At 46.2% G+C, this 11,982-nt stretch overlaps 2 protein-coding genes across 2 annotated transcripts; one reads left to right on the top strand and one right to left on the bottom strand.

Moving 5' to 3' along the window:
- Nucleotides 1–87: 87 nt before the first annotated feature.
- Nucleotides 88–5,346, bottom strand: rnf180a (ring finger protein 180a). Its single transcript, XM_053870486.1, has 4 exons — nucleotides 5,182–5,346; nucleotides 2,173–2,407; nucleotides 995–1,120; nucleotides 88–577 (listed from the first exon to the last, which is right to left on the bottom strand). Exons 1-4 carry the CDS (start codon nucleotides 5,344–5,346, stop codon nucleotides 372–374), a joined length of 732 nt encoding a protein of 243 aa, XP_053726461.1. The 3' UTR covers nucleotides 88–371.
- Nucleotides 5,347–9,869: 4,523 nt separating this feature from the next.
- Nucleotides 9,870–11,908, top strand: htr1aa (5-hydroxytryptamine (serotonin) receptor 1A a). Its single transcript, XM_053870917.1, has one exon. The coding sequence runs from the start codon at nucleotides 10,089–10,091 to the stop codon at nucleotides 11,337–11,339; it is 1,251 nt and encodes a 416-aa protein (XP_053726892.1). The 5' UTR covers nucleotides 9,870–10,088; the 3' UTR covers nucleotides 11,340–11,908.
- The last annotated feature ends 74 nt before the right edge of the window (nucleotides 11,909–11,982 follow it).

Raw genomic sequence — 11,982 nt, 5'->3', positions numbered from 1 at the left:
ATGAAAAGGTTATTTACACACTTCAGTGGTCCAAAACATGCAGCTTTAAATCAAAGCTGTCAGATATTCATCCATCCAGGTCCTTTGTTTCTGCAAGTAGATTCTGCCTTTTGACTACTCCATATTGTTCCTTAATTATTCTTCAGTGAAGTTGTCATTTAGAGATTTTATTTTATTGCTTCAAATTTTTATTAGCAGTCAAGTCAACTTTATGTGACTTGAGGAAGTTGTTAGAGTGGATTCATTCCTATACCTGTTGGAAATTCATTTTTCTCTCTCCACTGATGTCCCCTCTTCAGTCCGCCTTCTTATTTATTCATCATTATTCTCACTCCGCCCTGCTCCTCTATCATTTTCTCATTACCGAGCTTTCAGAAAGAAGGGAAAAAAAGGTAGCAGAGGAAGCAGAATATAAAGAAACCGATGACCCAGTTCACCGAGTGGATGTAGATGACAACCATGTCCATGTCCAAGTGCCATCCACGGGAGTTGTTTCTGAGGTCCAGAGCATCCAGACGGTAGCCACCTCCCCGGGGGTACTGTCGCCGTGTGACCGGGCTGGACTGCTGCTGGAAACCTGACCAGATTTCATCACTTTGTTATCAGAATACGCTTCTTGACAACTGTTTAGAACACATCACCGGAGAAATGTTTTCATGGAAAGGAGGAAGCTCTGCTCAATCAATGCTCCTATTCTCACCTCCGATCACAAGTGAGGAGCTCATTCATTCAACAGAGAGCTCCTCAACGTGGAGACACAGGCGAGTTGAAGAACCCAAATGAAGCCTTTCACCAAACTGGGGGAGGCTTGGGTCAGATGCAGATCCTCCCTCTTTACGTCAGCTCACTTGAGTAGATCAGGTTTTGATGTCCGCTTTTACTCATAGTTGTGTCAATCGCTTCCTAACATTACCTCTATGTGTCATTACATTTTGAAAATGTTAATGTCCGTTAAAGTTTCCATAATTCTGCATTTTAAAAAAATGGGACTTACCTCCCAAAATCCGAAAGAGCTTCCTGCAACTGGGAAGCGGCCATTTTGCGCAGCTTGCCTTCTGGAAATTGAGTTTTCTGGACAAATACTCCTTTGGGAAGAAAGTTCTGGTTGTTTGGTTCAACTCTGTGGAGAGGACAAAATAAAAACGAAATAAAAAAAGACAATAACGCAGCACGCTTGTTGCTTGATGTCGTTTCAATTTGAGGCCTCGGGTTGACATCATGTTCAGCGGCCGTGGATTATGTCTCCTACATGACCCTGTTCATTTCAGCCTGCCCTCACTGTGGTGAAAATCCTCTTACGTGAGCTCCGATCACAAAGAACAGCACTCTGGTATCTCGGCTCCTCGCTTTCTCCTACATGCAATTACAAGTAGGTCAACGTGAACCAGTCATCATTTATTTATGTGCCAATCATATGGAGTCAGCGCACCGTCCTCTCAAGGCCACAGTAAAGAAAACAAAATACGGAAGCTTACAATTAAGGACAGCTAGAGCTGGTTCTGTGCTCAAACCCGTCATGTTCCCCTCAGATGTGAGTCCGACAGTTCGCAGGACTCTCCTCTCTCCGACGCCGTAACGTTGCCCCAGCGGATGAGCGATGTGATTCTCTGTAACTGGCACACAGCCTTCTCTCCTGAACTATCACCCTCTCAAATGTCAACCATGTCAGGCCCTTAAACCTCACCCCAAATGGGTCTCATCCATCTCTGGTTTTCAATATAGGAACACTTTTGACTACAGCTGTGACCTCTGCAGGGGTGTTTCACCTTCATCATCCATCATCTCTCAGCCATAATAGAAGACGCCTTATTGCATAAAGTAGATTTATATTCCCTCCTTTAAGGCAAACTTTCACTCTTATATTTGCAGATTTGTGATGCGTATTACTCAGTGCTGGCTGTGAAGTCCAAGCACGGGGACAAATTATGGGCTGTATATTTCCATAAAACGATGCCGATATAGGAAAGAGCTCAGAGCCGAACTGAAGGGTAAACATACATAGAAATACAGGCATAAGTATAGCAACACTTGTGAGTCAAGTGTCAAACTCCACCGATGTATTTTAAACCACATTTACATCTATCTCTTATCACAGAGCAGAGCTTTACGCCGAGGTGAGGAGTATTTGCAGAGTGTGCCGTGCCACTAAGTGCTCTCTGGCTGTTAGCTCACCCTTCTGGAAAAAGACGTGCGTGATGATGGTTCTGCACAGAGGACAGGGCGTGTTGGACGGGCTGTTCTTGGCCAGCGTCCTGAGACAGGGCTCACAGAAGATGTGACTGCAAGGGTGGCACATGTACGGGCTGTAGTAGACGTCCAGACACACGGCACAGATGTAGCCGTCTTTTTCTCCGACCCTGGCTTCCTCCTCGTCTTCGCTACAGCTGCTGCTCGAAGGGTTCACCGTCTGAAAGGGACAGATAAGAGAGGAGAAGTGTTGGACACTCAGCGGAGCGTCGCCAGAGATAAAACCCACTGAGTGTGATATATACTTCAAAAACATACATTTCAGTTGCTGTCACAGTGGATGGAAAACAATAGGCAGAGTTGAATCCTTTAACTGAGTGATTCAACTTCTTGAACTAAAAATCAAAATTAAAGTGTTGAATAATTTGTTTTCCAACCGTGACTCATACATGCTGAGAGCTGCCATATACATGAGCTCAAGCTGAGAGACGGACTTAAGATCTTAGAAGTACTCGCACGACAGCTGAGTTTTACATACATTTTGCACGTCTTCTAAATGTAACTTAAAGGAGGATTTCAGCAACATAAAATGCTTTCCTCATGCAAATGTTTGTTTACTCCAGCAACCCAACACAACAGATTATTCTTTAGAATAACCTCAGAGGCACTGAAAAGGTTCAAGATTAAGCCCGACTTATAATGCATTATCTTCATCCGGACAGACTGTCAGCTTTTGGTTGTCCATTTTTTATTTTCACTGTCCTGTAAGTAAAGTTAAGTAAAGGTGAAATGATCATCACTTTGAAAGGATGAGTGAATTATTCGTGTCATGACTGTGTCATTACACTTCTATGTCCATTAATTGCTGAGTATGTAAGTGTCATCCATTACCCCTCATCATTGACCTTTAATAATGCGCCAGTGAGCAAGTCTTTCCCCTCCTTGGTTTCAGTCGATTTCCCCTCTACTTTCCTGGACTTTGCTGGCTGGCCTCTGCCTTAATACTGGCCAGTAATGTTAAGGGACCCACGAGAGCAGGAAATGCATATAAATCAAATTCAAAAGAGAGCGATCAAGAATGTCAGGAATTAATCTGGAATATGTTTTAAAAAAAGTCAAATGCTTGTGCTGCAAGAAGAAAACCACACTGTGTTGCGAGCCAGTGATGGAGGTGGACCATTCATGTGTTTTGACGCTAAGCCCTGAGCCCCATAACAGCGCTCCAGCAAAGGGCCAAAGATATTTAAAGATATTAAAGCATCTAAAACCAGCACATGCAGGAAATACAAGTGTAGCCCATAGAGAGAGGATAAACCCTCCAGGCATCTTTCATTGAAATCCCTTCCCATGGATGTGTTGCGGCTTGTGTATTATACGTGTGAAAGTGCATTTTTAGTGTGATTCAGGAATCTAAAAGTGCGGTGCGTAGTGGTTGATGACGGACTGTGACATGACACCTCTGCCTCCCACCCCAACTAGCTGGGACAACAAGAATTTATTTTGTTTTTATTGGTGAATAAACTCACTTTTGCTTGACGGAAGACGTTGTGATGTTCCTTTTTAGGCTGTCCTGACACAGATTGAGCAAAAATTGTTTTTTGGCTGTGTATTATCACCACGCATGGCTTTTCCAGACCTGAAAATAAGTTCTGTGTTTCCAAACCACTTTGATTCTCTTCCCTCACCGACACTCTGTCACATCTTCTCTCACACCTTAACCTCCACACCTCCATTTTCAAATCCCGGCTCATGTTCGAAAACGGATTTTGACAACAGCAGCTGGGGCCCCTCAAGCCCAGCGCATCCTCCTCAGAGCGGAGTTGATATCTCCTCTGGGATTGATGTCGATCTTGAGAAAAGCCTCGGGGTGTTTCCATAGTAATTACCACTTTCTCACCAAAGGGAAGCTCCGGGGGAATCTCCAGCTCCACCAGCACTTCTGCCTCCCAAGATGTGTCATTAACACGGAGGAGAAAACACAGTACACGGAGCGGCTCCAGCACTTCCAGGAGACACTTCCCTAGCAACATACAGATACGTAACATGACAGCAACTTGTTGAAATGCCGCTAAATATGCCTCCTGCTGAAAAATAACCACCAAGAACAAGGACTGACCTTTACTCCGCTTCATGTTCTACGTGTTAAAATTTGATGAAAACACAAATAAAAGATGCAATAGCGTTAAGAGGAAAAGTATCACCTGAAATCGCAGTTAAACTGAGAACGCTCCTGTTATTTGCATATGATCCATGTGCAAGCTATTTCCGTGACGGTGAATTGTGTTCAGGTGGCGAGAAATGAGTTTTAATGTTAATTCAACGCACTCCAGAAGCTTGGCCATCTCCAACGCATGCAGCTGTTTGCAAGTATAGATCATCCATATGAACCCAGAGGCGCCTAAAAATAAAAAGTTGATGCAGATGGAGGGTGAGGTTTAAAATATATACATAAACAAAAGGGTAGAGAATAAATTAGGCTTGTAATTGCACTTTGTTTAGACTCTTGTTTCTTGTTTTAGAATATCAAGTAGATGGATTCTGACATGCCTGCTTTAAATAAATGCCATGAGAGCTCCTGCCTGACTCATTTCAGCCACCAGACAGAAGTGAAGCTCAGTAGCCGCCAGTCAAACCTCTTCTGTGCTCTGGCTCTGAAGAGCTCTCAGGTCTGAGCCTCATCATGCCACTGAGTCAGATGTAAACCCACAGTGGCAGGTGAGAGGAGCGGGAGGGGGGCTGATGGGGGCAGTGAAGGGTCTACGTGACACAAGCAGACAAGTGCACACCTCCTCACACTCACAGGCAATTGTGGAGGGCTTCGTATCTGCTCTGCGGTGGGTGACTAAAAGCTAGTTTGGATAAGTGATTGTGGCTTTTGTCTTCTGCAGTTCACACACTTGAACATGGCCTGCACGACATTGACTGTGTTTAACTGGTACTGCACGTCAAATAAACATTGGTTTATTAAGAATGGATTCACAAGGAGACGCTCACCTGTCTGCTGTCGTGCACTTGACTCTGCCTCCACCTCTCTCTCCTCTTCTGCCTCCTCCTCAGGCATTTCAGCCGGTTTCTCTCCCTCTTGCTCATCCTCTTCTCTCCGAGAGCAACAGGTGGGAGCAGCACGGCCGAGGTCAAAGTTTGACTCATCAATTCCATCACTCCAGCGCCCCTCTCCTCCTCGTCCTCCTCCTCCTCTTCTACATCCCCCTCTTCCTCTCTTCCTCCCTCCGTGACAGACGGATGGATTTGTGATGACCACCCCAGACCAGCTGGTGCTCTTGCTTGTACCAGAGACGGCTCCAGCTGTCTGGATGAAGACGGCGTATGGCTGGGAAGTTCAGTCGTCCTGGATGAAGGTCTCTGTGGTGGTGAAGCTATGGCTGTGGAATTTATATGGGTGTGACTAAGCTCAGGGCCGACTGTAGCGCAGCGCCTTAAACATTTCTCCGGTTGGTCTTGAACAATACTTCTGTCTTCATTTGATGATCTTCTGATCCTCTGCGTCCCTGTTTCTCCACCCACTGGGAGTCTGTCTCTGCTGCGTCCCCTGCTGTCCTCACTCCTGCAGCTCTTCCTGTGGGCCTTCCTTCCTGGCAGAGGAGGTCTTACCAGCTGATCCAAGCTGCTCAGCGGACTCCCTTCAGCCAGACTTCTTGACGGCCCGGGACTGGAATCCTCATCAATATCTCTCACTCCAACACTGGAACTCATGATGGATCTTTTCAGCCACTCCAACCACCATGATCCGCGGCTGCATCATCCATCACAGAGCCTCCTCTTGGCCCTCCATCGGGCCCAGCACATTCAGCCTGTCCTCACAGGGACTGTTCCAGGGTTGAGGAGGTGAGTGCTGCTGCCCTCTGGTCCGGTCGGTCCTGCCCCCTGTGTGCCGCTGGGTCATTCCACGCTGTTGACAGAGACAAAGTGCTGCTGGTGAGCCTTGTCACAATAGCTCCACTGTTCCTGGCCACACTATGATTGTCCACCGTCAAGAGAACACATCTCAATGGCACCAGTAAAAAGTCCAGAACAGACCTGTTCTATTCATCACATGCATTATCAAGGAGTCAGCTTGTTTCTGTCCCTCCTGTCGGGGGAGCGCAGGTGTGCTATGTTTGCACTCTGATCATATATTTTCATTTGGTATTGAGTTTGAAACCGAATTGTAACAACAGCAATAACAATAATAATTATTACTATTCATATTCATAGAAATACAAATTATTATTATTATAACTAGTCACTTTTTGGTTTGTAGGTCAAAATGAATGCAGATTTAAATACAATACAAATGTCATGTTTAATACATTATAATTTATTTTCAGCCGTAACTTCAAATACAGGAGGACAGTCAGGAGATAACATGAACCTAAACATCATTCAATGAATGTCTGTGCTTTTACCTAGTATGACAGTAATATATAGCTCTATTGCTACTTTGTTTACTAGATATTAACATAAAATCTGCAATGTAAATAGTGAATTATAACCTATTATCAAAAAGTAATGGTTTAATGGTTAGGTTAGTTTTAAATGGAAAAGACATTCATTGAATAGTTAGTTTCGCTGACAGAGCAACAAGTTATGTAAACAATTTGGAACAACTTCTTAATAAAAGTGGTGTAAAATTTTATACAACCATTCATAATGATGATAGAGCCATAAGGTATGTATAACTACAAATAGTTTAAGATTTAAGTTTAAGAATGAACCAACCAATCATCTTTGTACGAAACACAGGAGAAGTGAAGAAGAACGAGCAGCGTCTCTCTCCATGATCATGAAGAGGATCCAGGCGGTAATTCAGAACAACATACCTGTTACACTGACTAGATGGACTGAATTTTTTGTTTGAATCCAGCTGTCATTTTTGGATTTATTTTGCTCATAGATGCAGACAATAACCTGATGGAGGACCTGCTAGGAAGTATATAATGAGTCTCTTCCCCTTAGAGGTCTTACGAGTTGACAAGCTCAGTTGAATCGGTCATGTCAGTGGTTCTAAACTGAACATCTCATTCTCACTCGAGACGCATGGAAATATGCATGTGAGAGTGCCGGACAGCAGTCCAACATATGAGATGTTGGTGGTGGAAAATATGGCTGATCATTTATGATTCCAAAGTCATTTTATCTGCTTATTGTTTCAAGCTGCACCCTGAGTAAGTCCAGGACACACAACAACTCTCCAACAGACAATTCATAATCATCATAACTGGTGCCTTTTTTGACTGTGGGAGGAAACCAGAGCGCCCACGTAGTCACGAAGAACATACAAACTCCAGTGGGAAAGGCCAGGTCCATATGAGGAGCTGGAATCAACCTGCAACCTTCTCGCTGGCAGGCTGCAGTACAAACGACTTCACCTGTGCTGCAGGTAGAAAGATAACCACTAAAATGCACAGAAATTCAGGCAAAAGTATGCTGAAATCGAAGAGCATCATCTGGATTTTTGAAACATTCCCGGCTCATCTCAGGCGCTCCGGGCCATTTGTCAAAGCGCCATACATTAAGCATTCATCGGCGTGTTAAGAGCCTTCTGTTTCAAACATTAATAATCCATCACCAGATCATGCCTTATAGTTTTGGAGCTTCCTTATTGAGGCGCGGCGAGAGCGCGAGGCGCGGCGAGAGCGCGAGGAGCGGCGAGAGCGCGAGGAGCGGCGGTCCCATCTGAATTTCGATTAGGCAAACATGAGACCTGAGAAGATTTCATTTGAAACCGGTCCAAACTGCTGAGGAGGGACTGACCTCCAAGCTCTCCTTTAAGGCCAGAGGGAGTGCCAGGCCTGTCACCTCCGCTTTATCTCTCTGCAGCACCGCCACCATCAGCCAGGCGTCCAAATTGCTTGTTGCTCCTCTGATTGATGAGACTGTGGAGCCAGAGAGGCTGTCAGGAACCTGCAGACCAGCGACGCGGCCGCTGAAGCTCGCGGACAAACTGGCCAGCCATCCTTCAAAAAGACAAGTTTCGGAGCTGCGTCCGGCACGTTCTGGAGGACGTCATGAAATCACTTTTGAAACAAGCCTGCGGGGAAAGTTTGGGATTAAAAGGCTTCTGCTGCGAGTGGCGCGAAACCAGGACAGAACCATTCTGTCCTTTAATCTTCTACCTTACTTATGGAAATAAGTGTTACATCATCGCTCCTCTTTCCAGATTATCAAGACACAGGGCAATGAGCATGAGCTGTGCTTAATAGAGATGGTAATAATAAGAAGGCACATTTCACAGCCTGTTGATTTCCATAGATGACGTGTGGGTTGTTTGTCCTCCGTCATACCTCTCCTCCCCTGTGGTTGTCTTCACAGTCCCATGGAATGAATAATAAATCATGTGCAATCCTGTCTTTCACATGTGAGACATGTGAGAGAGCTGTGCCATCCCCGCCCCGCTCGCCCGCATTACCAGTCCAGAACAGCCAAGATATTATTTGTGTCTCAACCTTGGGCTGACGGTTAAGATGTCATCCAACAACGCAGTTTAATTCACCGTGTATTGTGATGTACCATGTGTTGTTGGTGTTTGATGAACAAGCCAGGTCTGCCCAGCCCTCTGCAGAAGCTCCGTCAGGGTTGTGTCAGTCAGATGTCGAATCTGATTCAAGGTCAGACGCAAAACAGCCTGGAGCTGCTCAATATTGTTTGAGCTGAGGAAGTCTCTGGTGCTTTCCCTCTTATCTCGGTCCTCATGGCACGATGCAGCCACCACCATGCAGCTCCTTTGGGAAATGGGTATTGGCATAGGGCGGAGTGGGCGGATGAAGCTTCACAAAGCCTCGTTTTTAGGGCTTGGTAGGTGGCGCTCTCTATTTAAAGAGGATATGAAGTTTCACTGAAGTCGATCAAGCTGTGAAAGAGATGGTTGCCCTTCTGGAAGGTTCCACAGCAGAAAGCTGGAGTGACCTCAACAAAAAAAAAAAAAAATGTTTGAAGAGTCCTAATGGCCCGCACTTGGATTCTTTGGGCAAAGCAACATATTACTTAGAGATTACAAACATGTCAAAAGATAACAGGATGATGATGATTATTATTGTTATTATTATTATGATGCAGCGTTTGCAAATAATAATTTCCTCAGCCGTTCAAGCGCTGAGACAAAGACTCAACATTAAACGACCATTTGATTTGATGGAAATTTAAACGAATTACAGACACGCGTAACAAGCTTTTTATTGCATTAGTTATTGCTCAGGATCGTCTGCTCTTCAGTTCTCCGTATTCGTGTTCAGCCTCGCTGACAGCAGAGGGCAGCACTCCTCTTTAACCTTCGGCGCACGAGAGCTGTCGGTGGTGCTGCAACACTCCTGCTCCAGATTTGTGGCTGGATATTTTATTAGCAATAACAATTATGGATTAAAATTCAGGCACCAATTCAAATAAGGAATATGGATTTTGTGAGTTTAATAGAATAAATGCGCAGCGACCTTAAATCCATGAAGTTAAATAATGATGGGTTTAGTCGCATGGTCTCGAAGTTATTCCAAAAATAAAATAAAATAAAATATATCCGATCAAGTGGAAGAGAGAGCTGCGCGCTGGTGGTCTGTCATGGATGAGAAGAAAGTGTGCAGAAGCACAGAAGTCCTGAGCGACCTCCTGACGAGCTGACGCGCCCACATCTGCTGGTATAAATGAATTCACGTCGTCACCAGGCTCAGATGATCCCCGGTGTCCGCGAAAGCAACTCTGCTGTCAACGCTCACAGGATGCAACACGCACAGTGGCTGGCGTGCGCGCGCGCAGGCGGCCCCCTTCCCGCGCACACACGCCTGCGTCATGCGTCCTGAGGGCTCCGGCACGAACTTGGATGGAGCCCGGTAAAACGCGCAGCAGCAGTCTGGAGGACTGACTGGCGAACCGCGTCTTCCCAAGTGTTTTGGGAAAGTTGCGCTGCGATTATGGAGTACATCGCGGCCAGCGGCAACGACAGCAACGGCACGAGCGGGACGGAGTGGGTCGAGGCTGGGAATGGCACCGGGTCTGGGTCCTCGCCGGAGCTGGAGCTGAGCTACCAGATCATCACCTCCTTGTTCCTGGCTGCGCTCATCCTCAGCTCCATATTTGGGAACGCGTGCGTCGTGGCCGCCATCGCCCTGGAGCGATCTCTCCAGAACGTTGCCAACTATCTGATCGGATCTCTGGCGGTGACGGACCTCATGGTGTCGGTGCTGGTTCTGCCCATGGCCGCCCTGTATCAGGTCCTGAACAAGTGGACTCTGGGGCAGGAAATATGTGACTTATTCATCTCTCTGGATGTTCTGTGTTGCACGTCGTCCATCCTGCACCTGTGCGCAATCGCCTTGGACCGCTACTGGGCGATAACTGACCCCATTGACTATGTAAACAAACGGACACCAAAAAGAGCGGCGATTCTCATCTGCGTGACCTGGTTAGTGGGTTTCTTGATCTCCATTCCGCCTATGTTAGGCTGGAGGAGCGCAGAGGACCGAGCCAACCCGGACGCGTGCATCATCAGCCAGGACCCGGGCTACACCATCTACTCCACATTTGGGGCTTTTTACATTCCACTCATACTCATGCTGGTGCTGTACGGGAAGATTTTCAGAGCCGCGCGCTTCCGGATTCGGAAAACGGTGAGGAAAGCGGAGAAGGCGAAAGTGGCGGACAAGTGCTTGACTCTCTCCCCCGCCGTCTTTCACAAGAGAACGAACGGGGAGTTTGGAGGGAAAGTGTGGAAGTCCAAGCCGGGCTCTCCGTGCGTAAACGGCGCGGTGAGGCACGGGGAAGAGGGCGAGTCGCTGGAGATCATAGAAGTCATCAGCAATTCCAACTCCAAAACCCACCTGCCTCTGCCCAACACGCCGCAGTCCTCGCACGGCTGCGAAAATGTCAACGACAGGAACTCGGGCGCCAAGAGGAAGATTGCGCTGGCGCGGGAGCGCAAGACGGTGAAAACGCTGGGCATCATCATGGGGACCTTCATCTTCTGCTGGCTGCCCTTCTTCATCGTCGCACTGGTGTTGCCTTTCTGTGCAGAGAGCTGCTACATGCCGGAGCTGCTGGGCGCCGTCATCAACTGGCTGGGCTACTCCAACTCCCTGCTCAACCCCATCATATATGCCTACTTCAACAAAGACTTCCAAAGTGCTTTCAAGAAGATCCTCAAATGCAGATTCCATCGAGCATGAACTGAGTGTGAACATGGACTTTAAATCAGGGACTTTTTCTGGCGAGATGAGAAAGAGTGAACAAAAAAAAAAAAAAAAAAAAAAAAAAAAGCAGCATCTGATGAGCTCATGTTTATTCAGTGTTGTGACTACGGTATATAGTCTTTTGCCATGCAAGACGTGTTGTTCTGATTCCATGCATTTTACCATGAGAGTGAGACACATGGAGGTCTGCGCCTGTTACATCATGAGCTTTGTAGCACAATAAAAGCAATCAGAGGTTCCCATATCTAAGATGAGTCAAGTTTTTATTTATTTATTTTTTAAATAGTGAGCAGATCAGATCCTCAGTTTCACTCCTTGGTGGAGCAGTGAGGGGACCATCATGACAGGCCACTCAAAGCGGAGGTGCAGAGTTCTGTAAACCTGTAACCTTCCTGCAACAAGTCAATAGCAACACATTACTTGCTGCAATAACACAGAGATCCGCTGAATAGCCATTGAACCCAGAGCTTATCTGATGACCACATGACAAAACATCACTCACACAACACTGAAACTACAGAGTCAGAATAGAAGATAAACGTATTTAGAAGACTTGTTCAAATGCTCTTGAATGTGACTATAGATCTGAATTTCAATTCACATCACCAAATGGTTTCAT

This window comes from Synchiropus splendidus, chromosome 7, assembly GCF_027744825.2.
Source record: "Synchiropus splendidus isolate RoL2022-P1 chromosome 7, RoL_Sspl_1.0, whole genome shotgun sequence".
NCBI lineage: Eukaryota > Metazoa > Chordata > Actinopteri > Syngnathiformes > Callionymidae > Synchiropus > Synchiropus splendidus.
This window is presented reverse-complemented; position numbering and strand designations above follow the sequence as displayed.

Bases quoted from the DNA above. Each gene is read 5' to 3' on its own strand.
- rnf180a (XM_053870486.1), bottom strand. From the start codon at position 5,346: ATGGAATTGATGAGTCAAACTTTGACCTCGGCCGTGCTGCTCCCACCT. The intron at 1,121-2,172 runs GTGAGCTAACAG...TCCTCTCCACAG, and splicing joins GCACGTCTTTTTCCAGAAGG to AGTTGAACCAAACAACCAGA. The intron at 578-994 runs GTAAGTCCCATT...AAATCTGGTCAG, and splicing joins GCTCTTTCGGATTTTGGGAG to GTTTCCAGCAGCAGTCCAGC.
- htr1aa (XM_053870917.1), top strand. From the start codon at position 10,089: ATGGAGTACATCGCGGCCAGCGGCAACGACAGCAACGGCACGAGCGGG.